The following is a 16,293-nucleotide window of genomic DNA, read 5'->3' as shown; positions in this document are numbered from 1 at the left end:
CCCTTAGTTTGTTTCTATCCGTGATATGCAGGTAAGACATGAACTTAAAATCACTTCCTACTCTTCATTTCTTCTTTCTGCTGGTTCTTTAGATGGACCTGACACTGTCCTGGCAAAGATATATAATTTTTTTTTCTAAAAATGAAGGTTTGAAATATTCATAGCTTACGTGATTTTTGTTAGGTAAGCTGAAATACGCTGATTTTGAGAGGGAGTAGAACATTCTGGACAAGATTCTAGCAAGCTGTGGCTATCAGAGATACTGATTTCTAGATCTTCAGCCCAGCCATGCAGGCTGGAGTCCTGGGCATGCGAGCAAATTCTGATAGGAAAATTGAAAGGCACATGAGCTCAGGGCCTGAGGACTGCAGCTTGGGGACTCTTCCCCCCCACATTTGGCTGAAAGGAAGAAGTGGATCCTACAGGAAAGCCAGAGGAGGAGGAACGTGGGAGACGGGAGAGAAACCAGAGCTGTGCGGAATCACACAGGTACGTGGAGGAGAAAATGGCAAAAAGGAAAGAAACCTGCCTGCATGTCACATGCACAGCCCGGAGGTCGACAACGTCAAGGAATGAGAAAAGGGGGCACCTGGGTGGCTCAGTCTGTTAAGCGTCTGTCCCCAGTTCAGGTCATAATCCCAGGATCCTGGGATCAAGCCCCACGTTGGGCTCCCTGCACAGCAGGGAGACTGCTTTTCCCTTTCCCTCGCTTTCCCCCGTGCTTATGCGCGCGCTCTCTCTCTAACCCTTCTGTCAAATAAATAAATAAATGAATCTTTAAAAAAAAAAAAAAAAGAGGGTCACCTGTGTGGCTCAGTCGTTAAGCATCTGCCTTCGGCTTGGGTCATGATCCCAGGACCGAGCCCTACATTGGGCTCCCTGCTTAGCGGGAAGCCTGCTTCTCCTTCTCCCTCTCCCCAGCTTGTGTTCCCTCTGTAGCTCCCTCTCTCTCTCTGTCAAATAAATAAATAAAATCTTTAAAAAAAAAAAAAAAAGAAGTGAGGAAAGGCCACTGAGGACGTCACTGTGACAGTTTTGACAGAACTGTAGGGTTGGAATCCTGCTTATATGGACCGAAAAGTAATTGAAGGAAATGGAAAAGAAAAAAAACCCTCTAAAGAATATTCTTCTTGAAAACTTTGGGAGTCAGAAAAGGAAGAGAGAAAAGACAGGTGCCAGGGACGGAAGCAAGGTTAAAGAAAGACATTTTCCAGATGGGGAAGTGGCGAGCATATTTGTACACGGAGGAAGGAGTGGGTGAAGAGACTGAGCGGAACGTGGAAGGAGCTGTGTCCTGGGAGACTGCAGAGTGGGGGAGGGGAGCATGACTTCCTCAGAGACAGGAGGACACAAGAGAGGATAGATGAGATCCAAAGGCATTCTGAATTGGCACAGAAGGGCACATGCTCCAGCACTTGCTGACGTGGAGAGAAGGTGGGATGAAGACCACCTACTTCAAGTGGATTTGATCTTCTTGATAAACAAGAAGTCTGGGTGTGTGCTGGTGGGTGTAACCAGAGGTTCTGTGTGAAGAAGATCTGAAAGAATCACTCTAGCAGATGGTCTGTAAGCCAGTAAGACATGAATGAAAGATTACCAACAGCAGTGGCCCGGATGACGTCAGGCTGAATGAATTTGAGAATGATGGGCCCAATTATTACGGTTTTCTGCCTTTCTCCAGCAGCCTGATTCTTGCACACCCTGTTGCTAAGGGATGGGATAAAGGAGGTTTCCTTCTAGAAGCTTCCATTTGGTAATAAAGGAGAGTTTTATGCTGTGGAGCACAGGATACACAAACATATCTTTCTTTTACTAAGAAAGCCTTTGGCACCAAATGCTGTCCTTCGAGGTCCTCACCTTTCAGAAAGAACAGAGATATAAACACTGCCCACCTGCTTTTGGCCACAAAGGTTTGGGGAGTTGGGTGATTACAGTGTGTCAGCCACCTCACAACATGGTCTTCAAAGATCCCTCCCTTCTCTGATTCTCTTCACAGGGACGGCCTCATTAGTAAAGACGAAATGATGGCTTACTTCCTGAGAGCTAAGTCCCAATTACACTGTAAAATGGGACCTGGATTTGTCCACAACTTTCAGGAGATGACCTATCTCAAGCCAACCTTCTGCGAACACTGTGCAGGATTTGTAAGTCCCTTTTCTATTGTTTTCTCTTGTGTGTAGTTGTTTGTGCCTCATTCTGAGAAGATAGGAAGATGATACACCAACCGAGTTCATTGTCTGCTTTAGCTCAGAAGTAAACTATGGTGGCTCCCTGAAATTAAAAATTAAGTCAAAAACAAAAGCAAAATCTGCAGGTTTCACTGGGTTCTTTCTAGGAATGCAGGGCTGGTGACAGGAAGGGATGGTGAGGCTTGTTAACTCCCGAGAGCAGCTTGTTAATCCCTGCCAACGAAAGGTTCTGCCCAATGAGCCTTGGCATTCGTCGTTAATACTCATAGTAGGTGCAATTAAGGGGGATTATTTATCTTAGCCAGTTCCTCCCAGTTCTTGTTTCATGTGATGTCAGTCACTAGGAATCCATCATGGCATGGCTTAATGATTCATAACTCAAAAGGGAAAAAAAATCTTTTTGGAGAGAAGATGGTTATAATAATAAATAACATTTATTTGGCACTCGACAGTAATGAAGTACTTGCATGCACGTTAGTGTAATTAATCCTCATAACTAGCTCATGAGGTGAACACTTCATTCTCTCCATTTGCCTATCAAGACAGAGGAGTCCAGACAGGATGGATAAGGGAGATCGGACAGCCCGTAATTACCAGAGCCAGGACTCAAATGCCGGTGTTTTGACTCTAAATCCCTTGCTCTACCTATACCATGGCACGAATGAAGATTGTACACTTTGTTCCCCCACATTTGATAATTCTTTGGCAGCTAAGGGCAGCGTTGGCCCTGATATTGAACCAAGAGATATGGGCCCTGAAAGTTGAGTTGTTACCCAAGTTGTAGGAGATGAAATTGTGGTTCTCCCAGTGAGGGTGGCCCAGCACCCAGCATGACGATTGCTCCTTCGTCCAGGTGCCAAAGCTCAGTTGTGTTAGCTTCATTCAACCCTCAGGTTCCACTGGTGACCCGTTTGAATTCACAGCTTTTATTATATACTACTGCAAAAATTAGACTTTTTCCATCCTAGGCTGGAAGGACTGGCTTTGAGGACAAAGGGCTCAAGGACAGGAGTTTGTGTTCAAGCACACCCCTCCCCTCCAGAATGGGTAAATAAGAGGCAGTAGTTACCTCAAAGATGGCCCCAGGGGGTCACTGCAGCTGATGTGGTCAAGGGACAAGGCCAGCCCAACCAGCTGTCTTTGCCCACCCGAGAGAAGGAAAGATTCTATTTCTGTCAGCTTAACCACGGGAATTGTGTCGCCTGACCACTTTATCATACAACAAATATGTCCCCTTTTTCATGTTTCTCTCCTCTGATGGGAATTTTTGTTTGTATCTAGACCTGAAAAATGCTAACACGGGATAGGGCCATGTGCAGCTCTTCTGCAGAGCAGGGCGCAGTGAATCTGCCAGGCCGTGGCATAGCTGCACCCAAAGGCAGGCTGAGACACCTGCTCTTTGCTATGGTGTGAGAGCTGGCGGGCTCTTATCAAATCTCAAGGTCTTATCCACGCCCTCCAGTGCTTCTGGGTATCTCTTCCTTCTACGGAGTCACGGGTTCTGTAGAAGCAACAATGAAGGGTCTTTCCCAGGAGCTTCCACACTCCCCTTCATGACTCATCAGAGCAGGTTTGCTGGTATCAGGTTCTTGATGCTTCTGTGATAAGGTAGAAAGCTCTGGAATTGGAGTCTGGGACCCTGACTTTGAATCTCAAGTCTGCCCTTTTTAAGTTTTGGTCCTTGAGCAAATTACTGATCATCTTTGAGTCTCTGTTTTCCTATCTGTGAAAGGGGGGATTAAACTTAGCATATTGTAGAGCACCTGGGTGGCTCAGTCAGTTGAGCGTCTGCCTTTGGCTCAGGTCATGATCTCAGGGTCCTGGGACTGAGCCTCATGTCAGGCTCCTTGCTTAGCAGGCAGTCTGCTTCTCCCTCTCCCTCTGCCCCTCCCCCTGCTCATGCTATCTCTCTCTCTCTCAAATTAAAAAAAAAAAAAAATCTTTGGGGCACCTGGGTGGCTCAGTGGGTTGAGCCTCTGCCTTTGGCTCAGGTCATGATCTCAGGGTCCCGGGATCAAGCCCCGCATCAGGCTCTCTGCTCATCGGGAAACCTGCTTCCTCCTCTCTCTCTCTGCCTGCCTCTCTGCCTACTTGTGACTTCTCTCTCTGTCGAATAAATAAATAAAATCTTGAAAAAAAAAATCTTTAAAAAAAAAAACTTACCATGTTGTTTCGATAATTAAATGGCATCAAGCATGCTCAGAGTTAATACTTCTCTTTCAAAAGCATTCCATCATTACTTTTAGAGTTTAACTGAAATTAAGTCATTTAAAGTTTTAATAGCCCTTTTTATTCTTTAAAGTACATTTAATTTCATGGATGTGATTTAATTTAATCTTTACACACGCACACACACACAAGTTCATTGGTTTTCAGTGGGAATTTATAAGTTTAGATGTGTCATTGATAGAATTGTGGGTGGAGGCAAGGAATCAATTTTCTGTGCCAGGACCACCTGCCTTTGAAATAAATTCCATTTTAGGGGTAAGCAAAACAAACACTATTTGAAGTATATTTATCTTAGATTTGGATTCCCAAACTGAAAGAGTTTTGCTAATTCCCTTATTTTGGGGTCTGGGAAGGTAAGTGACTTCTGTACGATTGCAGGGAGCATTAGCAGCAGGATCATGACTCATGCACACTCATGTGCACTGGACTCCCAGTCCAGTGCTCCTCACAGCATAGTCCCTCCAAATCCTAAAGCAACCTGAGCTCTCAAATCAAAGGACTGTAGGAAATAGTCCTATACACCCATCTCCATGAGGTCACTGTCTCCTGTCATGACTGGCACACTGACCCAGAGCCCCTTCCTGCCTTGTGTTGTCTCCTAGTCATTGAGGAGCTTTAGCAAGCAGTGCCCGGAGTGTCCCTCCTGATAGGACTCAGGCTTCATTCTGTGTTTTCTAGCAGTTCCTGAAACTATGCTAATAATGTGCCATATCTGGATATTAGAATTCTTCTTCTTAAATCCTAACCTTCCTTGTCCCAAATCAGTGGTTTTTGCTCCTACACAAAACACCCAGGAGCAGTGGCTTCCTGTCCTTCCCTCCTCTGACCCAGTCTTCGTTCCCTGCTCACTAGCAGCAAGACCTTGCCAAGTGGCTTCACCTCTCTAGAGCCCAGTCTATACATACATAGCGTTCAGCGAGTGAGTACACATAAAGGCTTAAGACTGTGCCTCTCACACAACAGAAGTTCAATATGTTAGCTATCATTATTACAGTTATTACTATCATCAAGGGCTCTGTGAGGAAACAATGTCTCATCACTGCAGAGTTTCCCAGGTGTGGGACCTTGCAGATTATTTAATTTTCTGGATCATCCCACTCACCTTTTATGTGAGAGAAGCAAACTAGATTATGTTGAAGATCCTGAATCTCTGACATGATATGATTACCCCAATGCCACTTCCCTTTTCTGTACAGACTGATCCTTACCTCTTCCAGTCACTGAGTAACTGAGGCCTTGCTTTCAGTTAGTTTCCATCTTAATAATGTACTCTGAAGGACCCGATAACTTTTTTTTAAAAGATTGTATTTATTTATTTGTATGAGAGAGAGCACAAGCAGGCAGAGAGGCAGACAGAGGCAGAGAGAGAAGTAGACTCCCCGCTGAGCAAGGAGCCGGATGTGGGACTCGATCCCAGGACCTTGGGATCATGACCCAAGCCAAAGGCAGTGACTTAATCGACTGACCCACCCAGGCGTCCCAGGACCTGATAACTTTTAAGACTCAAAGGAATCACTTTCCACTGGTGGAATTTCTGTGTCAGAGGGTAAGGATCAGTCTTCTTGATGCCTTGAGTCACTTCACACAGGCAACTCTTTACTCTTCTTCCAGGGAGGGTCGTGATGACCCCACTCAGGGCATTGTTCCCCTATCACACGTGTAAATGACACCGCCGTCAGCCCCAGTAGGCCACCGGCCATGTTTCTTTCAAAATCATTTTATTAAATAGATATCAGTCACCTAACCTAACCACTAAAAGGTTAAAAACGGGAGTTCTTCCAGCTTGAGTTAAGCCCACTGAATTCATCAATATTATGTTTCTGTGTCTGTGGGACCCACGTGCCATGCTGAGGGAGACACGGGGAAGAACACTGTGTGTCAGGAGGACGAACACGCTACCCACAGGACGATCCTCTGAATCAGTTGGGCAAACACCCCCCCTTCTTAAACTAGGCCCTCGCATCTCTCCTGAGACACTCCTCACTTCCTACATCATGCTTCCTGTGTGGTTGGCAGAATCGTAGCCTTAACTGCATTACTCTGAGCCCTGACACAGGCCAAACACTGAGCAGTCAGAGAATGGATGCATGAACAAATGGATCTTTCCCTTCTTGGTATTCTTTCAAGATACAAATGCTACTTTGAAAAGAACCTAGTGCCCCGCAAATGCTTTAGTGGGATTTACATCCCATCCGTTGCCTAATTTCCTGTAGAGCAGCTGGAGTGATAAAAAAAAAAGAGGGCAGAGGGAGCTGGGGGCTTCCAAAAACATCGAGAGAGTTTCCCCCTGTGAATTGTGCTGAGAGCGCATTAGACCAAAGTCCAATAAATGTACTCATGTCAGTTTCCCATCCCAGCTCCCATTTGGCTTCCAGAAAGAAAAGGGAAGCAAAGCTGTTATCACCCCAGCTGGAGTGAGCTTCTGTCTGACAGGAAGGGTGTCAGGATCGGCTACATCCTGTTTGTGCTCTGCCAACCATCATGCTTCCCAGGACTGACTTCCTTCTCTCTGGCGGGGGTTTTTTTTGTTTGTTTGTTTTTGTTTTTTTCCAGATTTTAATTCAGGTTCTCTGACATTCTTTTGTCTCTTGTTACAGCTCTGGGGCATAATCAAGCAAGGATACAAATGCAAAGGTAAATCAATGTTATTTTGTAAAATTTTAAAATGTGACATTTGGGGCAGGAATCAAATCTGTCTGATGAAACCACGAAAACTCTTGGCATCATGGAGAACTCGGTTCTTTGGGCCGCTGGCAAAGGAAGAGATAACAACATCTAGGAAAAAATATCCAACAACCTGGAGTTTTGGAGAGTCCCAATCGAAATTTTAGAGTTTGTTGCAAGAGCAAGAAAACCGCCCTTATCAACCCACATACATGTGGCCCCATCTCTAGGATGACTTATGAATCCTCAGCAGAGAATTAGGGGGGGAGTTCTGGAGTGGGACAGGCCTAGCCAAAATACCATATAAAAGAACTTTGTCCTTCCTGGGAATAAGCAGACACTCATCCCCATAATGCATATGGCTTCTGTCCACTCTCACGGGTAGCTTTTCCTATCTCCACCAAATCACAGATGATGATGAAAAAAGAAGAGAAGCCTTAAAACTTATTTTTCTCCCTTTCAGTGAATTTGTTCATATAGTTCTCCATTTAACTGAAATTTAGAAACAAATAAATATATACTTGATATATAAATATCAAGTATATCAAGTATAAGTATATACTTGATAAATGCAATACAAATTCATCTCAATAAGCATTTAGGCCTGTGTTGCTATGTATGCGTATATGATCACCATTTATTACTGGTGTTTAAGAAATTGCTGGACAGGTGATGCTCATTATTTGTACTGATGGTTTTAAGAATCTGACAATGCTCTTGAAAGATATAGCCACAAAAGGAAACATCTTCATCACAGAATGGCTTCAGATTAATACTATTCCTTTATGGTGCCTCCCCCACCCCCCTCCCTGCCTAGCTATCTTTCAGGATTTGGTCCTTGTGTTTTATGAATAGAGTTTCCCTGAAGCTAGATGGGAACCACCTTTTAATCTCAAAAACCTTCCTTTTAATTTCTGGTATTAGTTGTCTGAGTATAACTTGTATTTTTACTTGCAAGCTGCAAAGATACTGCAGTATCTTACCACCTAGCCATAGTTTTATTCTGGTTTGTTACCCTTATCCTCTAAAAAGACACACACACACACACACACACACACACACACACTTTTATGAAGACGAAAATCAATTAAGCCCTTGGATCATCTTTGTATATACAGTATTTTCTCTTAAAGGCAATGGAATGAAAAACCTAATTAAAATAGATTGAACATTTCAGTATAATTTGGTCTTTCCATGATGTCATTACAAGAGCATTTGAAATAAGACCATTTGGGGGGAAAGCAAGTATCGGAAAGAATTAGAAAGGTCCTGTTTGATACTGAGCAAGAAAAATGCTCTTTAAATTGATCCTATCTGTTCAGTAATTTTAAGAGAAATGTAGGACCCTCTATGGGAAATAATTGTGTTGCTCTTTTCCAAAGCAGCCAAAGTTTTCTACCCCAAGTAGCAATTAATAGTGTACTTTGTTAACTAAAGAGATCTAATGGGACTTTTTCACAGTCTGCTGCTGTTTCAAAGCCATAGTCAAATCTGGAACCTATCCTGGGCATAAGCCCACCTTGTTTTCTGTTTCTATGCAAAGAAAGAAAGCAGGAGATAAAATCACTTGTTCTGGCAAAGATTTGGAGGAATGAAGAAAAATAAAAAAACGCAAGTGAACACTGAATGAACACCTCGCTGTGGCTGATCAGAGGTGGCTGTTGGTCCTGGGAGACACCAGAAGCTGGGGTTTCCTTCCCTCATTCTGCCTCAGGGAGCCTCTTGGTGGAGAATCTGTCTTGGCCTGGGAGAGAACCCCAGTCCAATGGGATTTACATTCTGTTTAGGGCAAAGGCAACTCCCCAGTAGGTCTGTCCCCTGCTTGTTTGCTCCCCAGCACCTCCGTGAAATGTGCAGAGGAAGAAGATGAGGAAACGTGAGAGAAACCCCAAGAAGGCTAGCAAGCCCCACCGGCCCTTTTCCAGCCCCTGGCCACACCCTGCAGGCCTTGGCCAGACTCTGAGTCAACACAGGAAGGGAGATGGGAGGCCACTGCTGACAGCTCAGGTGGCAGCCCGGAAGCCCAGGGAGCACCCCATACACATGGTTCCCACTAATCAATCATCTGTGATACTGTGGAATTTTTCAGACTGTGGAGCCAACTGTCACAAACAGTGCAAAGACCTCCTGGTTCTGGCCTGCAGGAGATTTACCCGGGTGCCCTCCTTGGGCAGTAGTCATGGGTCACTGCCTGGAAGTCCCTCACTGCCCCCAGGTAATAGCCTCTGCTTTCTTTTCTACCTCAATTTCTTTCTGCTCGCCTTCCTGCGCTTGGGCTTCCATTGGGTTCTGGACCTGAACCCGGTCAGTGTCATTATCGACATCAAGACCTACTTCAGGGTGAGGAGCTATGGCTACAGCCTTGACGCCCACTTGCCGCTCTCTGCTTTCGGGTCTCACTTCTACATAACTCCCCTGCAGTCCGTTTGGGCTGCCTCTGGTCTGTCCCGCTAGGGCCTTGACCTTTGGACTCCTGTTGTTTGCCCCAACTTTGATGGTTCGCTCTAAAGTGATCAGATGTCAAATAATCACAACAGCCTTACCCCCTCCAGTGCAGGATGAGGTGTTCGAGTTCCCTGGCGTCGCTGCTGGACACCGAGACCTGGACAGCAGAGCCATCACACTGGTCACAGGCTCTTCTCGCAAGATCTCCGTGCGGCTGCAACGGGCTACCACCAGCCAGGCCACCCAGACCGAACCTGTCTGGTCTGAGGCTGGCTGGGGGGACTCAGGGTCCCACACCTTCCCCAAAATGAAATCCAAATTCCATGACAAAGCAGCAAAGGACAAAGGTTTTGCCAAGTGGGAAAATGAGAAGCCCAGAGTGCAGGCTGGCGTGGATGTTGTTGACCGGGGCACGGAGTTCGAGCCTGAGCAGGATGAAGCAGACGCGGGTGAGACGAAACAGGACGGTGAGGTCAGTGCTCGGTCAAACCACAAGTAATATCACAAGAAAGAGGATGAAAGGGGCTGAGATGAGCATTATAGTGAGTCCAGGAGACAGCCTAGTAGTTTTGAGAGCTGAATGGTTGGGCATTAACACATACCACTTCTCATCTTGCTGTTAGCTAGTTTTGTGATCCCAGGAAAGTGACTTCTTCTCTTTGCACCTCAGTTTCATCATGTCTAAAATGGAACCAGATGGGTTCTAAAGCTTAGTGAGGCTGCCATTTCTGGGTACTGAAATGATGTCCCAGGGATCCATGACTTACTGCGTGTATCCAAGAGACCAGTGCCCTGTACCAACCAGTGTAGTTTTCCAAGCTAGAATCAGGGCCAAACTCGGGATCGGGGAGGGAGAGTGATGGGCAGTGGAAGCAAAAGATTTGCAGATAGAGAAGCAGCATTGGAAACTCTTGCCCTCAATTAAAAAAAAAAAAGGGCTTTTGACAGCATCATGGAGAAGGGGGTGGTGAGAAGCGGAGACATGAGCACCTCAAGGTTCTATAAGCCAGGCTCTGGCTCCACATAAATATTACAGTCACATCTTCCAAGCATATGGAATTTGTTAGAATAAGCTGAAAATATAAATTGATTCAAGATAGACTTAGATAAATTTATTAGTCAACCGTCCGTAGTGTATTAAGAAAAAAGATTTGGGGAAATTGGTGTCGTATTCCTAACCTTTCAAGCTGTGCCATGGAGGGCAGCCATCGCCTCTCTATGGAGTCGTTGTCATAAACAGAATTATTGGGTTAGGCAGAGATCCTACTGGATCAAGCCAGTACTCTTTATTCTTATGGGTGGTCCTCCACATTCCATTCTGTAGGTCACCTAAACACACAGTCTCCTTGGTTTCCCACCATGAGAAAAACCCTGATGACCTTTAACCAAAATTCCTCTAGTTCCTTCCTCGTTGAAGACAATTAATAAGGAGGCCACAATTTATCTTCAGTTTTAGGCAGTTTACTGTAAGTTCCTGCTGAGCCATTTCTTTTTCCTTTCTTTTAACACCAACTTTTGAAAACACCATAATTGAAACCTCATTTATGTACTATAAAACATACTCATTTAGGGGTGCCTGGGTGGGTGGCTCAGTGGGTTAAGCCTCTGCCTTTGGCTCAGGTTGTGATCCCAGGTCCTGGGATCAAGCCCCACATCGGGCTCTCTGCTCAGTGGGGAGCCTGCTTCCCTCTCTCTCTCTCTCTGCCTCCCTCTCTGCCTACTTGTGATCTCCCTCTCTCTGTCAAATAAATAAAATCTTAAAAAAAAAAAAAAACACATACTCATTTAAACTGTATATATAGGGTGCCTGGGTGGCTCAGTCAGTTAAGCGGCTGCCTTTGGCTCAGGTCATGATCCCAGGATTCTGGGATCGAGCCCCACATCGGGCTCCCTGCTTAGTGGGGAGCCTGCATCTCCCTCTCCCTTTGCCTGCCACTCTGCCTACTTGAGCTCTCTCTATTTCTCTGTCAAATAAATAAATAAAATCTTTTACAAAATAAATAAGTAAATAAAGTGTATATATAATTCATTGGTTTTCAGTAGTCACAGAGATACACAACCATCGTTACAATCTAATTATAGAATTTTTATATCATCCCCCGGGGGTGCCTGGATCATTCAGTCGGTTGAGCATCAGACTCTTGATTTTAGCTCGGGTTGTGCTCTCAGGGTCGTGGGATCACACCCCACATCAGGCTCCGTGCTCACTGTGGAGTCTGCTTGGCCCTGTCCCTCTATTCCTCTCTCCACCCACTCGTGCTCTCTTCCGTTCTAAAATAAGTAAATAAATTAAATTGTTCAAAAAAAGAAAAAGAACATTTACATCATCTCCAAACGTACCCATTAGCAGTCACAGCTCATCTCCCCTACTTCATCCCAACCCTAAGCAACCCACTAATTTACTCTCCGTCCCGATAGATTTGCAATGCCAACTTCATTTTTAACATTTCTTCATTGATCATCTTGGCAAATATTTCAGTCCTATCCTTCCATTGCTTCTACCGGCCTGGCATAGTTCAAACTGGGAATGTAAAGGTGAATAAGAAAATGTTTCTGATACTACGGCAGAAGAAGATATTCTAGGGGAAGGGATCTTAACTTGCAGTCTCAAGAAGGGCCTCAAGGCATTCATGAAACTGTATTATATTTTATGCGAAATTATGGACATATGCTCATTTCGGAAAAAGGGTCCACAGCATTGAGCAGATACTTAAGGGGGCCTCTGACCCCCCCCCCAAAAAGTGAGAAATCACTGTGCAAGATTCTTTGAAATTGTGCTAGTCGCTCCATTACCATCTCAGCCTGTAGAGGCTGTTTCCATGAGCAATGTAGTTATAATCAAAATCTCAGGAAAAACAAGAGATTCTATGGGTAGAGTCATAGGATGCCTACCTAGAGCTTTCGAGATGGTGCTCACCTTGTAGACCACCTCTGAATTCAGGGGAGTACCTGCTTTTGCTTAATAAACAGTGAAACAAGCTATGAGCTCACTTCTATTCTCCTAGCACTGTTCAGGGTACTTAAACCTTGCTCCTGGACTAGGAGAAATTCACAGCCTGTTCAATGTAGGACAGTCACTTACATGAGTAGGATTTCCTGATCTTCAGTCTTTATAAAGAACTAGAGACAAAGATCTGGATTTTTAAAATTTAATTTTATTCTTTGAAAATCGAATATTTATATTCAAATATTGTCTTATCCTTTCAGTTTTCTCATCATAAATCATAGAGATGGTTCACTGACCACTAGTATTTCATTTCATGTGTGCTAATTAAAAGACACAGTATGCTTGTATATGTAATGCATATGGTATACAGTGTCCTTCTCATCCAAATCAGGAACAGATGAAAAGATAATTACCCTCGTTGAGGAAAAAAAGGAAAAAGGAAAAAATGTGATGAAATTACATCAGAGTTGAATATGTAGACGAAGAGGTTTTCATATTTAAGAACTTTTTTCTGCCAGGCAAGGCAATGAGTGGCATTCAGAGAAGTGATCTACAGATTTATTATGTAGACTCAGATAATGTCTGTGAGTCCTATGAGTGAAAATGAGAAACTGACAGAAAAGAAAGCTATGTTTGTAATCTGTGTATTTCCTTCAGTGGAGTTCCAGGATTTAAACTAATTTTAAAATTCAAGGGTCCGGGGGCGCCTGGGTGGCTCAGTGGGTTAAGCCGCTGCCTTCGGCTCAGGTCATGATCTCAGGGTCCTGGGATCGAGTCCCGCATCGGGCTCTCTGCTCAGCAGGGAGCCTGCTTCCCTCTCTCTCTCTCTGCCTGCCTCTCTGCCTACTTGTGATCTCTCTCTCTCAAATAAATAAATAAAAATCTTTAAAAAAAAATAAAATTCAAGGGTCCGAACACTTTTTGGGACCATGCATATCATTTCACCAATGATCACTGAGCCCCTGGATGGCAGGGACAAATGGCAGGTCATGATTGTTCTCTTCGCAGTAAGAATATGTATATTTTCCTTATAATGCTTCTTTGTTTTCCCTTATCTCCTGCTAAATTAAATCTAATTAACAAATATCATAGAAGGGCTAGGAAATCCTGGAGTAAACAGTTTGATATGTTTCTGTATGTCTCTCCCTATGTATCTCCTTATAAATCTATGCAGATATATATTGTTTTCCCTTACAAACAAATTTTCTCAGTATCCTTATACAGATTTACGCTGTGGATTTCTAAGAGGGAAACTTCAACATGAAGCGTTTCATAGACCAGTGTCTTGGGGAGCACCTTATGTAGGGAGCATTAATGTAAAGGGCCTTGTTGGACTCTGAAAGATTTAAGATTTCATTAGCTGGGTAGATAGACTACATGGTCTTTTCATTCCCTCTCAATCTTCAGGGTACAAAGTGCTGATGATTTGAGATGTTCCCTCAAATGTAACTGATAAGCCACTTTCTAAGAATATTCTTGTTTGGTTAAATGTGACCCAGCCGTACAACAGATTCTGATTCCTATTTCAGGATGGCTGACTTCGGGCTGAGGACACTGGAGGCAATAATGTCAGCATTTGGAAGGAGCAAGATGAGAAATTCTGAAGAACTCTCCAACTCAGGAAGTTATCTGAAAAGATATCTTGGACTTTTACTGCCTGATGACAGTAAAACCAGGGGGTTTCCCTGATTGGACTATGGGACCGAGGATTTACCGTATGAACTATTTATTTCCTCCTCCCCAGGCTCTAGTTCAGGTGTCACCAAGTCTGGGTGATGTAGTTGGTAGATGTCTCCTGTATCTTTCCCATTTATAGATGAGTGAAGTGAAAGCTTTTCTGCATGTACTTGATACACATTCTCTAAACTCTACTTTTTTTGTGAGAATATCATTTCAGTATTTTTGTAAACTTTTGGTGGAGGAGGAGTCAATTTAAAGGGGTTTTGTTGTTGTTGTTGTTGTTTTGTGCTTTTTGGATGGGACCAGGACTTATTTTCTTGAGGGACAAGAAAGCTCTTTAGATCCTGGAATGAGGTGTTTCTTCTAACACAAGGAGATGTTTACATTGTTCTTACCCTACAGTGGCTTTTACAATGTGTAACAAGTCATACATTTATATTCACATAAGTCTTACCAGTTCTGCACCATAAGGAAGCTATGACACAGCCATGAAAACTTTCCCAATATTTATAATTGCCGTGAGGGAAAATTAAGTATACTTGTCTTGGCTGACTAGGTTTAGCCATCTTTCTTAAGACTCCTGTTAAGATTGCTGGTAAAAAAATGTGGATAGTGATTACAAAATCAATTAAGCTTTCGGGGAATAAAATTTAGGAGAAAAGCAAACCACTTAGTGAAGTGAAAAACAACCAGCAATTCTTTAAAAACTCAAAACACTTTTAAGAACTTTATTAAAAATGAAAAGTTTTGGCTATAAAAGAGAACTTTTGTCCTCTTCCTAAGAAATTGCCATCCATAATTAAAGAATAGTCATAGAAATCAGTGAAATACTATTTCATTTCAGCTTATAAAGTATCAGTATTTTCAAGGTCTCCCTTTGACCTAAACAACTAGGCACGGGTCTGTTTTTTACATGATTAGAGGACAAAGAACTTAGTTCAAGGTGTTCAAATAGGGAAAATGGATTGAGCCACTGGACGAGGGGAATGACCCGCTGCCATGTGGCCAGTGAGAAATTGTACCCACAGAAGTGCACTGGGGTACATTGGGAGTTCAGATGTGTCTACCATGTAAGACTGAATTTATTTCTGTTTGGCGCAGTCACTTCAGTAAAGAAATACCTTTCTTCTTTTTTTTTCCATTGTATAAAATTGAGGACAGTTCTACTCACCCAACACTTGACCACCTGCTTGGGGCAGGTCCTGTGGTAGATGCACAAAGACAAGCAACATTTGATTTCTACCCTCTGGAGAGATGGTGCCTCAAAGTACACTTCTGGATTTGCTAGGACGGACTTAACTGTGCCAAACAGATTGAGAAATCAATTTGCAGAAATATTGCCAATTAAATGAAGTGATTAGTTGAGGGAGCTTTGAATAAGCTATGTAATAAGAGAACTCACCATTTGCAAAGCACCTCAGAAAGCAAGAAGCCATCCCCAAGCGTTGGCTCTGTGTGTATATATTATCTATTCCTAGTCACAAGTGCAATGAAATACAAACAGAAAATGGCAATTGAAGTACATGAAACATTCTTGGGTTTTTTTTTTAATTTTAAGAAAATTCAAGAAGAAAACTTGGATTGTTCTTTTTCCTCTCAAAGTGATTATTTCACTCATCACTTAGTTTGGGTTATTTTTGAGTTTTCATATATAAGAAGAGTTTTATATTGTCAGCCTTCCTGTGACAAAGATACTAAATGTACTTCAACTAAAAAAGAAATAAATATGAACAACGAAGAAAATGAAACAAACGTATATTTGCGTACATAAGTGTATACACACACAGGTACACACACACACTACTGTTACGACTTTGCTAAAGAAGAATCTGTGTCCACAATGAAGCTGCTTTGTAATGTTGGTTACATTATTTACTCACAATCAGTGGTGACTCTGAGGTTTCCAATCTATCAGTTTCCCATTATCAGTAAGATAAGTAAATTTGGCAAACCCACAGTGAAGGGAAAAGAACTGCGACGTTTGGTCCCTCCGGACCTCCCTTTTGTAGCTTTAACGATCATTAATACCTTTTAGGTGAAAGGCAAAAGCGAAACCAGACTTTTAACAGTGACTGTCATTAGATACCAGGAGAGAGTATGTTAGATGCTGCAACTGGGACTTCCTTGAAGAATGTACAA

General features: G+C 43.3%; 1 protein-coding gene across 1 annotated transcript in view; it reads left to right on the top strand.

The window, feature by feature from the left end:
• The window catches only part of RASGRP3 (RAS guanyl releasing protein 3), a gene marked incomplete at its 5' end in the record, with an annotated part of 40,907 nt that extends 25,042 nt beyond the window's left edge, over positions 1–15,865 (top strand). Inside the window, 5 exons of the mRNA XM_080814317.1 lie at positions 1,997–2,144; positions 7,016–7,052; positions 9,172–9,297; positions 9,635–9,999; positions 14,004–15,865. Of these exons, the coding sequence (XP_080670443.1) occupies positions 1,997–2,144; positions 7,016–7,052; positions 9,172–9,297; positions 9,635–9,999; positions 14,004–14,012 (685 nt within the window). The 3' untranslated portion in view covers positions 14,013–15,865. The remainder of the gene's footprint in view (positions 1–1,996; positions 2,145–7,015; positions 7,053–9,171; positions 9,298–9,634; positions 10,000–14,003) is intronic.
• Between the last annotated feature and the right edge of the window lie 428 nt (positions 15,866–16,293).

This window comes from Martes martes, assembly GCF_963455335.1.
Source record: "Martes martes genome assembly, chromosome: 9".
Lineage (NCBI taxonomy): Eukaryota > Metazoa > Chordata > Mammalia > Carnivora > Mustelidae > Martes > Martes martes.
Note: the sequence above shows the minus strand (reverse complement) of the source record. Positions and strands in the feature narration are given on the sequence as shown.